This window comes from Theropithecus gelada, chromosome 1 (genome assembly GCF_003255815.1).
Source record: "Theropithecus gelada isolate Dixy chromosome 1, Tgel_1.0, whole genome shotgun sequence".
NCBI classification, from domain to species: Eukaryota; Metazoa; Chordata; class Mammalia; order Primates; family Cercopithecidae; genus Theropithecus; species Theropithecus gelada.
Window position 1 is genome coordinate 220,980,031 of NC_037668.1, and position 17,143 is coordinate 220,997,173.

The window sequence follows — 17,143 nt, forward strand, 5'->3', positions numbered from 1 at the left end:
CAAAAAAAAAAAAAAAAAAAAAGAATTTTTAACAAATGAAATATATCACTAGATATCTAATATTTTTCTGATATACACCTCTTTCTTGGCCTTTTGAAAATATTTTCTTATCTCTCAAGCTGTACTGATAAAATGTATTTTTCAATCAGTGAAAAACTGAAGTTAAAATAAGTGAACAAATATTTTCAAGGTGACAAACACAAGGAGTAGCAGTACTGACTGACACGGACATGGCTGACTCAAGGGTCAAGTCAGACCATCTCATCACCTGAATCCTCCCACCCCATCCTGCTCAGGGAAGTACTCAATGCCCACCCTCCCGCAACAAGCTGCGCTGTGTCCCCACNTGCTCAGGGAAGTACTCAATGCCCACCCTCCCGCAACAAGCTGCGCTGTGTCCCCACTGTGCCCCAAACGCATTTTGCTTTTTAGGTTCCTGCCTCACTGCGGTGGGTGGCGGGCGGGGAGGGTGTTTCCTTGCACTTTGGAATAGCTGTTCTCCCTTCACAAGTATGAGAGAATTCAGAGGGCAGAAATTCTTTCTTCCATTAATACCAGTATCTGATTGCCTGACCAGCATTTTGTCTCTAAGGAGTGATAACAGGGGTGAGAGAAAAAAAAATCTAAGACCCACTGGATTAGCTTTTTAGAGGAAGAGTATAGAAGAGTATCCCAGGAGACTCCTCTCAGTTCCAGGGGATTCATGCCATCCAGCTGTTCCTCTGAGAGGCTCTACCCCTAAACCTCACCTTGTCTTCTGGGAGAAGAGGACCCAACGGCTGACATTCACTATTTATGACACTCCAAGAGACATGGCCAGTGTGGGCACATTAGGTCATCCTCAAACAGTTTTTGAACCCAGGACCCAGAAAAGACAGGACGGTGGCTGAGGATACATCGCCACGTGAAGGTTCCAAAGGGAAACCTCCATCCAAAGACGTTCTGGTAAAGTGTGTGTGCCTAGGGAAGACAAGAGGAGGAGAGGCACAAAGAATTTTTTCTAGTGGACTAGATCAGGTGATTATTCTCTGTTTTCATGTGAAATGTTCAGAAACAGTTCCTCACTGCTCAGTGAAAACATGATAAACCATTAAAAGACTGCATCTGGTTCAAATGCACAATAAAGAACAAATAGTTAAAAATGTTGTAAATTGCAGAGGGGAAGCTGGAGTTTGAGAGTATGAGGAAGAAACTGGAAATTTAGAATTTTACTCAAGTTCTAGAAGAGAGGCTGGGGAATACGGTCATGGATTTGAGACCCTGCTTGCCATACATTTGGAAAATGCAGGGGAAACCAGTACCCCTGTGGAAATAATTAAATAGGAAGAAATTAGACTGAAGTTATAGCAGGACAAGCTGCAGACAAAACCCCTCAGACACCCAGTTAAAGAAGTAAGGGCTTTATTCCGACGGGAGCTTTGGCAAGACTCACCCAGCTCCCCAAGTGAGCAATTCCTGTCCCTTTTAAGGGCTTACAACTCTAAGGGGGTCCGCGTGAGAGGATCGTAATCGATTGAGCAAGCAGGGGGTACGTGACTGGGGGCTGCATGCACCGGTAATCAGAACAGAACAGGACAGGGACTTTCACAACGCTTGTCCATACAATGTCTGGAATCTGTAGATAACATAACCGGTTAGGTCAGGGGTCGATCTTTAACCAGGCCCAGGACGCCGCCCGGGCTGTCTGCCTGTGGATTTCATTTCTGCCTTTTAGTTTTTACTTCTTCTTTCTTTGGAGGCAGAAACTGGGCATAAGACAGTATGAGGGGTGGTCTCCTCCCTTAAAGGGACTACGGTGCCCTGAGTTCCTCACCGAGAAAACCTAAAGGAACTTCATGCCTTCGTTGTAAAGTAAGTCACTTGAAGGGAACCAAAACTTAACCAACTCCAAATCATCAATTTACCTCTGATTACATAACCGGGAACCATCCACCTAAATAATCCGAATAACAGAACTACATAATTACAACCAATCAATTATTACATTGGGGTCGCTTTGGGCTGGGCAGGGTAATCCCAGCACTTTGGGAGGCTGAGACCAGGAGTTCAAGACCAGCCTGGGCAACATAGAGAGACTTCCCCACCAACCCGCCCAATCATTAAAAGAAAAAATAAATTTGGTTTGCTTCCTTACACACTTTAGAAAAGCCTTTCCATCAAGACCGTCCGGTGGCCCACAAACCAAAAACCGTGGCTGGGTGCTCCCCTACTCATGAATCGCTGTCTGCTCAAACTCTGCAACGCTTTAATTAAACCTCAGTTTAATTTTCAACAGGATTAAAGAGGGACTGGAAACGCCAGTGGCCACAGATCCTCGCAGGCGCGAGCTCGCACCCCGCGCTGGGCCTCTCCCCTGAAGACCCTCGGGTCTCACTGCAGGATCCCGGGGAAACGGGGCTGCGGGTGCGGGGCTGGAGAGGCAGCGGATTCGGGCAGGACAGAAGTCGCCATGCAGAGATGGGACGGGAGCCCGGGGTGCCGCTGCCCGCCCAGCCCCGCCGGGCTCCAGAAAGGACCGAGGGCCGCGCCGCGCCAGCAGGGACCCGGGTCCTCCCTCGGGAGCCGACCGCTGGGAGCCCGGGGCCGGGGGCCACCACAGCCCCTTTCCTTCTCCAGACCCCCGGCGGCGCAACTCACCATTTCCCAGCTTCCGGGGTGTCCCGACATCCTCCCTGCGAATCCCCCAGTACACGCAGGTCACAGGAGGACCCAGGCTGCGGCACAGCCTCCTGAACCCCCAGGAGCGACGGAGAAGCGCCGGCTACTGACCGCGCCACGCACGTGCGGACACGAGAGACAAAGGCCGGGCAGACCCGGAAGCCGCCTCGGGCTTTCTAGCGGAGCGCCTGATTAGGCAGTCCCCGCCCCGGTGCCCCTGATTGGGTAGGGTCTCAGGCCCCGCCCCCTGAGGCCCTGAGTGACAGGTGACACGCTCCCACGCGTGTCTGAATGAGGCAGCGTTTTGGCAACAGCACTTTTCGGGGAGGGCTTCGTCTCTGGGGCTGGGACCCAGCCTTGCCTAGGGGACATTCATTTATATACACTTAACCTTGTATACAAGGTTACATTCGTTTGTGAATAATATATATGATATTTAAAATAGGAAACAATCTAATAATAATTCTTTTAACATTTCAGACTTACTAACCTTCATGGCCTCTGGTCTTCTGAGGAAGCAGTCCGAGGAGCCCGAGTTTTGAAAAGGGAAGCAATCCTCCAAAGCAGCAATTTCCATAGAAATCACATGCGAGCCACAGGTGTCATTTTAAAATTTCTAGTAGCAAAAGAAAAGAGGAATAAACAGGTAAAATTGATTGTAATACTTTAACTCAATATATACAAAATATTATAATTTAAATATATAATCAATATAATATTAATGAAGGATTTTTAGTCGTTCTTTGTTTTTTGGTACTAAATCTTTCAAAGTCACTCTGCGTTTTAAACTTCCAGCACGTACCAATTCAGACCAGCCACATTCTAGGGGCTAAGTAGACCCCTGTGGGCAGTGACTGTCACACTGAAGTGCAGTTTTGAAGGCTCTGGCTCCCCTGACCTCAGGCAGTGAAGGGCCCGAACCCCTCTTTTCTGCCAGAGGTGAGGGAACGCCCTCTTTCTGCTAACATCTCTCCTCGGGCCCAAGGGTGGCAGGGACAGTGCCCAAAGAGAGAAGTAGGCTGCAATAAATAAGTATCTAGAGGGATTCTACTATTTCGCACCTGCTCTTGCCAGGGGCCCAGCCTCTTCTATAGATAAGACAGTGAAAAAAAGACGAGGTGCCCCAGGAGAAGAAAACCTATGTCTTCAGATTTGTCCACAGCCTTAACCTCAGGACTTTAGATGTGGAGGGAATACCTTCAAGACAAACTTCTCATTTTGCAATTTGGCTTTGGCCCTAATGGGCAAGCTGTGGTTTTCTGTTTCCTCCTGTGGTGTGGAATTTAAGTGTGTGAGTTGAAGCACTGATCACATGCATGCATGTCTGCATGCACTTCTGTATGGCTCAACACTGTCTAACCAGAGATCCAGCTTTACATAAAGGGAAAAGGAAATCAGTGCATACAGGGTGCCATGTGTTTGCCTCGTAACTTGTCATCAACATGTCATTGAATCCTGGCACCCTGTCTGCGCTAGGTGTACATATTACCTACTGCTTCACAGTAAAACTCCCCAAAACTTATTAGATTGAGCTGGTCCACCTTTTAGGCTGGGCTCAGGTGAGCCATTCTTTTGGTCTCAGCCGGGCCCTTTCAGGCACGTGTGGTCAGCTGCTGCTTGACGAGGCAATGCTGCTTCTGAGGGTGAGCTGCCTATCAACTGTGGCACTTTGGTTTCTCCCCTATAGTATCTCATCCTCTAGCAGGCTAACAGGGACTTGTTATCATGGAGATGACAGGGTTCTGAAATAAAAAGCAGAAGCATTCAAGAGCTTTGTGCCGGCCGGGCGCGGTGGCTCAAGCCTGTAATCCCAGCACTTTGGGAGGCCGAGACGGGCGGATCACGAGGTCAGGAGATCGAGACCATCCTGGCTAACATAGTGAAACCCCGTCTCTACTAAAAAAATACAAAAAAACTAGCCGGGCGAGTTGGCGGGCGCCTGTAGTCCCAGCTACTCGGGAGGCTGAGGCAGGAGAATGGCGTGAACCCGGGAGGCGGAGCTTGCAGTGAGCTGAGATGCGGCCACTGCACTCCAGCCTGGGCGACAGAGCGAGACTCCGTCTCAAAAAAAAAAAAAAAAAAAAAAAAAAAAAGAGCTTTGTGCCTCGGCCCCAAACTGGCACACGGTCATATTCACAGCTTTCTATTGGCCAGGGCAAATCAGGCCAGTGAGATTCAAGGTTTGGGAACCAGATTCTGCCTCTCAATGAAAGCAGCTATAAAAGCATATCACAAAGGACATAAATACAGGAAGGGATGAAGAATTGCTGTCATTTTTGCAATCAGTATCATGCCTTTTCTTGCAGATGAGGTTTATATAACTTTCCAAGACAAGGAACTTGTCCAAAGCCTCACAGCTACTAAGAGGCTGGGCTGGGCCTCAGGATTAACTTTTCCTGACTCCAAAGCCCAAGCACCTCTGTAAGCCACACAAATCAAGCAGCTTCTCTAAACCTTTGAAGTCCTGGAAAGTAATCTTCTGCAATAGAAGTAAGAATCCTGTGAGATTCTGATCTATCTAGTACTCTTCACCGTTTGGAACAGTTGCCTCCAGAGAATGCTTCTGAAGCATCTTGGAATAACTTGAAATAATTTGAGGAAATGGTTGATTTCCTAATTTAGGAAACCAACGTTCGATATATATTTTTTATTTAAAAGCAGAGATGATGCCCTCCACATGAACACAAATTCTGTTCCTCCCTTTTTGTTGTTTGTAGGCTATTTTCAACAAAGACTAAATCAAACCACTGTGTCTGAAATAACCTCTTACTCTGAAAGCAAGTGACATAAAAATAGACCTGCTGAGAAAAATTTCTTCCTGCTGCCATTTAACAAAACAGCTGAATACAATTTGAAGCCATCCTTTGATTTTTTTTTTTTTTGAGACAGAGTCTTGCTCTGTCGCCCAGGCTGGAGTGCAGTGGTGCGATCTTGTCTCACTGCAAGCTCCGCTTCCCGGGTTCACGCCATTCTCCTGCCTCAGCCTCCCGAGTAGCTGGGACTACAGGCGCCTCCACCACGCCTGGCTAAGTTTTTTGTATTTTTAGTAGAGATGCGGTTTCATCATGTTAGCCAGGATGGTCTCCATCTCCTGACCTTGTGATCAGCCTGCATCGGCCTCTCAAAGTGCTGGGATTACAGGCGTGAGCCACCGCACCTGGCCCATCCTTTGATTTTTAACAAGGGAAGGTTGTTTTCCAAGACTTCAAATAGATCATGTGAGTGTCAGGGCTACTATATTGACTCAGAAGGTGGACCAGATCCTCTGGAGATGGAGTGGTGAGAGGGCCTGCACCAGCAGGTGAAGGCCTTAGGTCCATAGGTGACATTCATTCACCAGGTGTGGTGTTTTAGGGTCCTGATGTTGATGACAAAAGTTATGTGTATATTACTAAAAGTAAATTGTAGAACATAACAAATAATCATATATAAACCAAAAGTGTCGACAACTACAATTATTATGATGCATCATTATTCTAAGTATTTTTACCACAATTAGCAGTAGTAGCCGTTGTTGCTGCTGCCACTGCTGTTGTAGGAACGGTGATGAAAACGTGGAATAAAGCTCTGCTGCCTCATCATGCTGCTGCTCCTGCGGCTGCAGATTTGCTGGTTCTGTGCAGACTTTGGACCTCTGTTGTGAAGCTGTAACTTAAGAGACTTTCAGTGCTCTGCTGCGGCAGGAAAAACGTTTGAGTCAAGACAGAACAACAATTCTGTGCATTTGAAGGTGGAGGCTAGGATGGGTCTGGGGTGCAGTTGAAGGGGAAGAAGCACACATCACTGAATGAAGGGGTGGAAGCCTCTGGCGAATGGCAGGGCTTGGCCATGAAGCAAATCAGATGTGGATTTTAGGACTGGTTACTCAGTGAAACTGACACACCTGCAAAGCGGGAAATGGAGGACAAATAAACAGGTGATGTGTCCAGCAGCAGACAGGAGGGTCTTCTAAGAACACACCTGCTCCTTCCCCTAGAACTTCTTCCTACAGCTCCAGCAGACATTCTCGTGTAGAAAACCACCATGTGATTTCACCACGTTCTGACTCCACGTTCTGACTGGTACAGTATCCTTTTCTCCATTCTCTTATCTTCCCCTTCCTCATTCCGTTATTGCACATAAAGCATCTGGGGTAGGCACACAAGCATATTGCTGTTTTTGTGTGCTTGTTTGTACGAAACGACACGTGTTGATCAGCAGCCAGATGAGATGGGGCAGAAAAATACTGGCCCTGTGAAGACTGTTTCTCTACCAGTGGCTACTCATTCGGCTCTTATCTGTGTATTTCAGGACTTTAACAACAATAACAAAAAAAACATAATACCCTTGCATAGATTGTTTGATTGGTGAATTTTAATGTTTTTAATATAGCATTGTAAAACCAAAAACAATTTCATAACTCTTTTATCTACATAGTTGCTACACATAGGGCGAATCTGTTCATACACAGGACTAAATGACATTTGAAAGAAAAGAATGAACCTCAAATACTTTTCCCTTCAAATCCAGTGTCTGATTGTTTAAATATACATTTTGCATATAATGAAAAAAATACGTAAAAATTAAAATGTACGGTTTATCTCACCATCCAGTATATCAGTTGGACCACAAGTGAAGAAAAAGAGGCATCTGTCTGCAGGAAGTTCCAAATTCTCCTGGGAGCCCCAGAACCGCTTGCGCCTCCCAAGCGGACCCCGTCCTTGGCCTGTTGCCACTGGCAGGGCATCGTGGTGAGGTTTCCATATCTTGGCCCAGGAGGCACAGGGAGGGTAGGAGGTTGTCTCACAGCTAGGCCAACATCCCTGACCAGGGCCCTCTGGAAGAAGATTCCCAAGGTCCCTGTCAGCTTTCAGAAGGGTTATGCCATTCTAGAGAAATTATAAATGTTCTTGGGGGTTGACCCATCGGTGAGCTGGGCATCCCTGTGCTCTTGGTAGCTGCAGCAGGCAGGAGCCCCACCCTCCTGGGCGCAGCCGCCACGGCTGCAGACCCAGGCATCTCTGAACTCTGGAGGGCCCAGGGAGGTCCCCCTCACCCCCACAGGCTCAGAAGTGCTGCTCCCACTGTCTGGCTTCTCCTCACTGTTGGCATCCACTCCAATCACAGAGAAAAGGGGAGTCTGGGCCCATGCACCTATCAACCCACCACCTAGGTATTAAGCCCAGCATGCATTAGCCATCTCCTCTTTGACTTTTAATGTGAAATTCTTATAATCATTTTATGTTATCAATGACCAGTCATAGGTTTTAAAATGCTGGCTGTTACTTGCATGTAATAACAATGACATTTTTATTAATAAAACAAAACACGGGATACTTTATCATAAAGATTATATTCTTAAATGACCACAATGATCACTGTACAGTCATTTATAAAATGACACCATCTATCACAAATAACAGTAAAAATTATATATTGTAATAGAGTTGAGGAGAGAGTTCTCAGCAAACTTTTTTTTTCAAAGAACACATTAGTTGCATGTAAAAGTTGCATGTAAAATTGCTTCTGGATTTGTGTAAATGGCTTTTTCATTCTAGTACGCTCCTCTTTTCTTCAGATGTGTCGATTAAGCTCACAGATTTTATCATCAGTCTTTTGTGTCTTGTTCATTTAATGGTAAACTTTTTCCATCATTATTCATAATTACGTAAATACCTGGGACTTACAATACTTCGAATAGTCTGAGGTGAAAGCCAACATGAGGATGAACTTGATCTGCATTATCTGTTTCCTGAGAGGGCTTGGGAGCTTCACCCTCAGCCCCAGCCACCCATGGCTGTCACTTCCCATAGGGAGGGCTGAGATGTGCATTAAATTGATCAGTTTTCAACGTATCATGTAAGACCCAATGGTCCTTTGCACTGTGATCCACCTAGAGATACGCTCTCTGCTTATGTTCTTCTATATTGTTTCTCCCAGGTCAGTACCATATTATTGCAAATCCTGGGATTTGTAGTGAAGTTGCCAGATTCATCAAGTAAAAAATAGGACAGAAAATGAACTTTAAAATTTAAATAAATGACAAATGACTTTTGGGTGCACACACATGTCTTTGACAATGATCAGCAGTTAGATTCTGAGAGATAAATTTCCAAAAGAAATAATGAAAATAAATACACTTTAGCTGTCAATTCTAATCCACAGTATTGTGATCCTTTCTTGTGTAGTCTCAACACCAATGACCTCAAGAGACTTGTTGGAGGGACTCCATCTGGCGATTCAGCAGATAAAGTATTTTTCAGCATGTGATGGTTATTTGTAGAGAGAAGGGTGTGAAATACGTGGGGTGAGCTAAATATATCTTAGGGTAAGAGAATAAAACATCGATTTCCTATTTTATCTCTTTTTGTTATATGGCTTACATGTGTTTTATTAACGAAATTATGTGGACATGTAGTTTATAAATAATTGCACATATATTAATAGTCCAAGTCCAAGTATTCTTTTACTGGAGCTATACTCCTCCAAAGAAAGACCATTAAGCCTTTAAATCAATGATATCCTGGCTCTTTTCCTGGTTTTATCATGACAGTAAAACCAAGTTGTGCTGAGGGTAAAGGTGCATGTTCATGGAACTGTCCGTTGTTTGGTTCTGGAAGTGTGTTCCTTTACTAAGATTTTGAAGAATTATTAACAATCATTTCAACATATGAGGTTGAAATGATTAGCTCATACATATGAGGTTGTTTTAGAGAATTTTTCTACCTTAACCATTAATTTCTGAGTAAGAGGCGAAAATACTAATTGTCACCATTTCTGCATTGAGATATCTACATCTAATCTCTCATCTATTGCTCCATATATACATGGGATGGTACTGTGATAAGTGACCTTTAAAATACAATTTTGACAGCTGTCATCTCAGAAAAAAACTGAGTGGTGTGGAATGGTTTTCTAATTTTTTGTGTCAGTAAGTTGACTTGTTCTAATCACTAGATTAATTTGATAAAACAATTATGCCTGCATCTTGGCCAATAACGTTAGAGAGTAATTTCAAAATTGCTCAGTGAAATTATGCCAGGTGTTCTGATATTATGGGTATCCTAACAAAACTAGAGGGAAATTACCTTTATTATTGGAGAAATAAGTGTTTTCAAAGCAAAAGAGGGGATCTCTCTATTGAGTGGAATCTCAAGAAAAGGATCAACATTTGATCATTTTGATGCAACTTTATGGTTGTCATAAAGTGATTGCAACTACTGTTATTCTCTTGACAATTCACAGCTGGACATTGGGGATCCTCTGTTGAGACGTAGATAATTTATTTTTGAGATGGAAACTAAACTGTAAGAGAGCCAGAGCCATTTTTATGTGATACAGCTAATAGGGTTTGGTAAGCACAGTAATGCCCTCCAAAGGTGTCTATGTTCTAATTCTCAGATACAGCAAATATACACTTCATGGCAATGGGTATGAGAAGCTGCACATGGGATCAAAATTGCTAATTTATTGGTGAAAAATAAGGATACTATCCCGAATTACTATGGTAGGTTCAAACGTCTAATCACAAAGGTTCAAAATGGGAGAGACAAAGAATTAAAAGCATTGAAAGGTCAGCATGTCAGAAAGACAACTAGATATTATTTTTTCAATTGTTTTGGTGATTCTTTTCCTATTAGCATAAATTTTATTCAGTTGCACTGTGCACATATGATTGGGTCTTTTTTTTATTTGTAGCATCAATGTGATAAATATAAAATGAGAATGCAGAACAAAGATACAATTTCTAGGCCGGGCGCGGTGGCTCATGCCTGTAATCCCAGCACTTTGGGAGGCCAGGACGGGCAGATCACAAGGTCAGGAGATCAAGACCATCCTGGCTAACACGGTGAAACCCTGTCTCTACTAAAAACTACAAAAAAAAAAAAACTAGCCGGGCGAGGTGGCGGGCACCTATAGTCCCAGCTACTATAGCGCCTATAGTCCAGCTACTCCTGGCTGAGGCAGGAGAATGGCATAAACCCGGGAGGTGGAGCTTGCAGTGAGCTGAGATCCGGCCACTGCACTCCAGCCTGGGCGACAGAGCGAGACTCCATCTCAAAAAAAAAAAAAGATACAATTTCTAAAGAGGGATGCCCAGGTACCATGGGTAACTATACCCAGGAATAGATAGATAGATAGTATGCATCTTATAAGAAATGTGTTGGTATTTCACATACTAATTGGTGTAGAAAATGATGCAGAGGCTGGATTATCAATAATTTATATGCGATAGGGCTTATCAAGATTAAGAGGGTAAAACAATAAAAGTGATTTGTGATAATTTTCACTAATGCAGAATTAACAATGATGATGTGAGATCTTTTGGGATTTTTCTGATGTACAAAGCCAATTTCTGGCCAAGTGAAGTAGCTCACACCTGTAATTCTAGGGCTTTGGGGGACCCAGGTAGGAGAATCACTTTAGGCCAAGAGCTCAAGACAAGCCTGGCAGCATAGCGAGACTCCAACACCACTACGATTAGCTTCACCTGGAATCCTAGCTGTTTGGGAGATGGAGGCAGGCGGCCATTTGAGCCCAGGGGGCCCAGAATGCAATGAGTTATTATTGTACCACTGCACTTCAGCCAGGGTGACAGACCAAGACCCTGTCTTGAAAAAAAAAAAAAAAAGTAAAACATGAAAAATACATAAAGTTCATTATTAAGAACACGTTATTTTCAAGCTGACGTTGCAGTCCCAGTCAACACCTTTCTCCTTTTCTTCTTCATCTTCACACTCCTGGATCACAAGCCAAAGCACACAGACCTGATCACCTGTCACTTGACTTTTGTTCACTCAATGACGCACCCCACTGTAGTGGATTTTTTTCTCTTTAGACAGTGTTTGAGTCACTGAATTTTTGGGAGGACCTCAAATGTCAAGCACTATTCTACATGAACAAGGTGATGAGGGGTCTGGCCGTCACCACCACCTGCCTCCTGAGCAGGCTCCAGGCCATCACCGTCAGCCCTAGCATCTTGTGGTAGGTGAGACTTAAACAAAAACATAAATTATCTTCCAGTCGTAGCATGACCATCTGCACTGTAGCTTGTTTCAGTGTGACCCAGACCAATTCAATTTACGGAGTGTCAGTGACTTCTGCTCACTTTCTCCAATGAGCTCCATTCTCAGGGGACTGTTTGTTATTCTAATATTGTTTCAGAATATTTTCTTTGTAGGAATCATGCTGCTCTCCAGTATGTACGTGGTCATTCTCTTGTTCAGGCATGAGAGGTGATACCGGAGCCTTTGCAACACCAGCCGTTCCCCAAGAGCCTCCCCAGAGAAAAGGGCCATGCAGACCAGCCTGTGTCTTCTGGTGAGTTGCTCTGTGGTCATGTCCTCAGTGGACATTATTACTTCATCCTCCTTAAGCACATGATGGGTTCATGGCCCAGTCATCCAGGATGTCCAGATGCCTCTGGTCACTCTCTGTGCCACTGTCTGTCTTTTGGTACAAATCAGTCCTGACAGAAGAATCATCAATATTCTAAAAAATATTTCTATCAAAGTGCCCCACCCATTTTTAACAAGGTTGTACTGGGACAAAAATCTTCTGAAGAGAAATAGATTTTTCTGCCACCAGTTAAACTATGCAAATAGCACAGGATTTGTTAACTGACTTAAATGCAATCAATTAAATAGCAATTGCATTATATTTAAATAGTTTACTTGATGCTGCCAAAGTCTAATTTCTTTAGTTCAATGTCCATCAGGGCTTGATATTTCCAAAACAAGTCTCTTACGCTTTCTTTTTCTTTTTTTTTTTTTTTTGAGATGGAGTCTCGCTCTGTTGCCCAGGCTGGAGTGCAGTGGCGTGATCTCCACTCACTGCAACCTCCGCCTCCTGGGTTCAAGCGATTCTCCTGCCTCAGCCTCCTGAGTAGCTGGAATTAAAAGCACGTACCACCACGTGTGGCTAATTTTTGTATTTTTAGTAGAGACGGGTTTCACCATGTTGGTCAGGCTGGTCTTGATCTCGACCTCGTGATCCACCCGCCTCAGCCTCCCAAAGTGCTGGGATTACAAGTGTGAGCCACCGAGTCTGGCCACACTTTCATTTTGAATCTTATACACAAAACATTATTTTTTCTTCTTGAAGTACACTTTTAAAAAGCTCCTATTGGTAAACAAATCACTCAGGGTTTTAAAAATATATTTTAATTTACCCTTTTTTGTTAAAGGTATTTTAGCCTAGTATCTACTTCTAGCTTTAATAAATAATTTCTCTTAGCACTATTCCTATTTATGCTTTGAGATTTATAAAAGCTGTAGGAATTTTGCTCTCATCATTACACTGATTTTTAGTATTTTTCTTCTCTTTGGTGTTATCCAGCTTATTTCTTTTAAGTAATTTTTTTTTTCACTTTTTGACACACTGCATTTCTGAATTCAAGGATTTATGTCAGGTTTTCAGTGTAGAAACTTACAAACCACCAACTCTTAAAGGCATTATTCAAATTATTTTAATATATCCCATAAAAAAAGAAATTTGTCCTACTCCTTCTCATTCTAGCATTCTAGTCTTCATAGATATATGTATTTGTTTTACCTTTTCTTTTTTGGAGATGGAGTCTTGGAGTGTCACCTGGGCTGGAGTGCAGTGGTGCAATCTTGGCTCACTGCAACCTCTGCCTCACAGGTTCAAGTGATTCTCCTGCCTCAGCCTCTGTAGTAGCTGGGATTGCAGGCGCCCACCACCACACCCGGCTAATTTTTCGTATTTTTAGTAGAGACAGGGTTTCACTATGTTGTCCAGGCTGGTCTTGAACTCCTGACCTCATGATCCGCCTGCCTTGGCCTCCCAAAGTGCTAGGATTACAGGCATGAGCCACCATGCCTGGCTGCTTGCTTTCTTTCTTTTCTTTCTTTCCTTTCTTTTCTCTTTCTTTCCTTCTTTCTTTCTTTCTTTCTTTCTTTCTTTCTTTCTTTCTTTCTTTCTTTCTTTCTTCTTTCTTTCTCTTTCTTTCTTTCTTTCTTTCTTTCTTTCTTTCTTTCTTTCTTTCTGTGTCTTTCTTTCTTTTTCTTCTTTTTAAACAAATATTTTAGTCTTATTTGTAAATCATTTACACATATTCTTACGAAGAAAAATAAATTTCAGAAAGGAATCTTGGGATCATGGTAGTTAAAATATACATATATATATATGTCTGATCATTAGCCACTAAAGACAAGGCAAGAGGCTTAGCAGTCATTTCTGGGGGTTAGTGTATCTCCCCATGCGGGGGACAATTGAGAAGAATCCAAGCTGCTCCCTCATCTTCCCTCAATTTTCACCTTCTGAAGACAATATGGGGGAAGGGGACTTTCCAATGCTTTCCCCTAGAAACATTTCAAGAGGTACAGCAAAGGCTTATGGTAACACTGAACCTGCTCTTTGCTAGAAATTTGGCAAGATTGCAATCTCTGACCCAACCTAGTAGAAGAGTTAGCCCAATTCCTATTCACAGGTACTTCTAAGAGGAGGAGGGATTGCTGCATTCATCACACCCCCTTCCCACTTGCTCTGTTCTCCCACCAAGGCCCCAGAACAGAGCTCTTGATATCATCTGATCTAGTCCCTCCCCACTCCCACCCAGCCTCATGTCACAAGTGAACCTTCCTCCCACCCCACACCCAGACACTCTGTAACAGTTGGCCCTGGCAGCTCCTGAGGACTGCTGGGATGACGACACAGCATTTCTGCATCGTACTCACAGGGAATCGGAGCTCAGCCAGGAGAGGTCCAAGAATGACAGAACTATGAGCACCCCTACCAAAACTCAGCTCTGCAGAGCCAAATAAACAATTCCATCTGACAGGCCAACTCCTAACACCTGATCCCAGACAGTCATCATTAGAGGCCACAGCAGATGAAGCTCCTACTTACACTGAACTATTACCAATTCCCAGTAACAGTGGGGAAAGGAGAGACATGACAAATGCAGTAGACCCTATCAGAAATGGCAGCTGATGACAACAGTTAGCCTAGATCATTGGGTCCTACCCAAAAAGCATCCTCAAGAATGATGAGCAGAGAGCTCTGTAGCTGGATGTACAGCCCTTCAATTATGAGGGGACGCAGAGAAAACAAGCTGTGTTTTCCTATGATTATGTAGGAACTAGAACACAGACTACCCAGCCCTATGTGGAGGCAGCTTCTGAAAGGCCTTACCACTTACGGTCATCAGCCCACCCGCTTGGTAGGTGCATTTGGGGAGAGGGACTCACATCACATCCAGAGGGGGGAACTGTCTAGGCAGACACTCACAGGGCAGCCCATCCCACTGTCACTGGGGCAGGCCAAACATGGTTAGGAGGGTGGACAGATCCCAGGCATCAGCCACCCCACAGGCGTCGCTCTGGCCCTAACACAGAATGCGAAACGCAGGGTGCTCCAAGTGTTCTCTGACATGGCACCTCCTTCACCCTGAGGGCTCTGGCTTTTCTTCCACATGTTCAGGGCCTCCAGAAAGTGCTCTGCAGCCTGCCAGTGAGCCCCAGGTTGATGCAGCCGATGCCCAGGTTACAGTGGGACTGGATACAGCCAGGCTGGAGCTCAAGGGCCTGGCGGTATGCAGTTACTGCTTCTTCACTCTGGTTTCCATTCCATAGCAAATAGTCATTGGGACGAACACTGAGGGTAGCTGTGAAGCAGTTCATGGCCTTGTCATGCTCTCCACTCAGGTTGAAAAGGACCTGCAAGCCACACTGCACATTGGGGTCAATGGATATAGGGTCCAGTTGCACAGTTGCTAGGAAGAGCTCCTTCATTTCAAGAAACAGGGAGTCAGAAACAGAGATCCCAAGATATGCTTGCTGGCGCCCAGTCCTGCCCCACCAGCCCCTTCTTCAGCAGGTGTCACCAGATAGGCACAGGCTGGTGTGTAGCAGGGTTTCACAGGCCTGCTGCTGCAGGGGCTCATTGGTAAAACTTGCAGCCAGCGCCATCAGTGCTGTTGGTTATCTGGCTTTAGCTCCAGACACCTCTGCAATGCTCTGATGGCTCACAGTTCTTGTTCATTCTCTGCCTGGGTGGTACCCAGGTACTGCCAAGCTTCCATATTCTTAGGATTCTGCTGCATAGCTGCCTCAAAAAGCAGCACAGCATTTGGCAGGGACTATCGGGGGAACCTGTCCCTGATAATTCAACATGAGTACTTTTCTATTTTCCCTAAGTGTCGGCCAGTCTGAGAAATAAAGTGAGAGTACAAAAGAGAGAAATTTTAAAGCTGGGTGTCCAGGGCAGGCATCACATGTTGGCAGGTTCCATGATGCCCCCCAAATCACAAAACCAGCAAGTTTTTATTAGTCATTTTCAAAAGGGGAGGCAGTATACGAATAGGGTGTGAGTCATGGAGATCACATGCTTCACGAGGTAATAAAATACTACAAGGCAAATGGAGGCAGGGTGAGATCACAGGACCAGGCGAAATTAAAATTGCTAATGAAGTTTCGGGCATGCATTATCATTGATAACATCTTATCAGGAGACAGGGTTTGAGAGCAGACAACTGGTCTGACCAAAATTTATTAGGTGAGAATTTCCTCATCCTAATAGGCCTGGGAGCGCTATGGGAGACCCGGGCTTATTTCATCCCTTATCTGCAACCATAAAAGACAGACGTTCTCAGAGCGACAATTTTAGAGACCTCCCCCTAGGAACATATTCTCTTTCTCAGGGCTGTTCCTTGCTGAGAAAAAGAATTCAGCGATATTTCTATTTGCTTTTGAAAGAAGAGAAATATGGCTCTGTTCTGCCCAGCTCTCAGGCAGCCTGACCTAATGGTTATCTCCCTTGTTTCCTGAACATTGATTGCTGTTATCCTGTTCTTTTTTCAAGGTGCCCAGATTTCCTATTGTTTAAACAATTTGTGCAGTTAATGCAATCATCACAGGGTCCTGAGGCGACATACATCCTCAGCTTATGAAGATGACGGGATTAAGAGACTGAAGTAAAGACAGGCATAGGAAATCACAAGAATATTGATTGGGGAAGTGATAAATATCCATGAAATCTTCACAACTTATGTTCAGAGATTACAGTAAAGACAGGCATAAAAGATTATAAAAGTATTAATTTGGGAAACTAATAAATGCTCATGAAATCTTCACAATTTATGTTCTTCTGCCGTGGCTTCAGCCGGTCCCTCCGTTTGGGGTCCCTGACTTCCCACAACAGGGCCCGCTCCTGAAGTCACTGCAGCCCTTCTTTGAAAGGCTAAGGGTGAGGCCGGGCGCGGTGGCTCAAGCCTGTAATCCCAGCACTTTGGGAGGCCGAGGCGGGCGGATCACGAGGTCAGGAGATCGAGACCATCCTGGCTAACATGGTGAAACCCCGTCTCTACTAAAAATACAAAAAACTAGCCGGGCGTGGTGGCGGGCGCCTGTAGTCCCAGCTACTCGGAGGCTGAGGCAGGAGAATGGCCTGAACCTGGGAGGCGGAGCTTGCAGTGAGCCGAGATCGCGCCACTGCACTCCAGCCTGGGTGACACAGCGCGAGACTCCGTCTCAAAAAAAAAAAA

At 44.6% G+C, this 17,143-nt stretch overlaps 1 protein-coding gene and 1 pseudogene across 5 annotated transcripts in view; both read right to left on the bottom strand.

The window, feature by feature from the left end:
- ZNF124 (zinc finger protein 124) overlaps positions 1–2,806 on the bottom strand; it is a 24,659-nt gene extending 21,853 nt beyond the window's left edge. For 3 of the 4 annotated variants that reach the window (XM_025355083.1, XM_025355067.1, XM_025355077.1), the window contains exon 1: positions 2,638–2,806. In XM_025355083.1, coding sequence (XP_025210868.1) covers positions 2,638–2,667 — 30 coding nt within the window. In that variant the 5' untranslated portion in view covers positions 2,668–2,806. The remainder of the gene's footprint in view (positions 1–2,637) is intronic. The other variant, XM_025355074.1, reaches the window with a different exon arrangement.
- Positions 2,807–14,908: 12,102 nt separating this feature from the next.
- The window catches only part of LOC112605339, a 3,961-nt pseudogene continuing 1,726 nt past the window's right edge, over positions 14,909–17,143 (bottom strand). Inside the window, exons 2-3 of the transcript XR_003115392.1 lie at positions 16,804–16,849; positions 14,909–15,739 (exon numbers count right to left, since the gene is read on the bottom strand). The product of XR_003115392.1 is annotated as a peroxisomal targeting signal 1 receptor-like (transcript). The remainder of the gene's footprint in view (positions 15,740–16,803; positions 16,850–17,143) is intronic.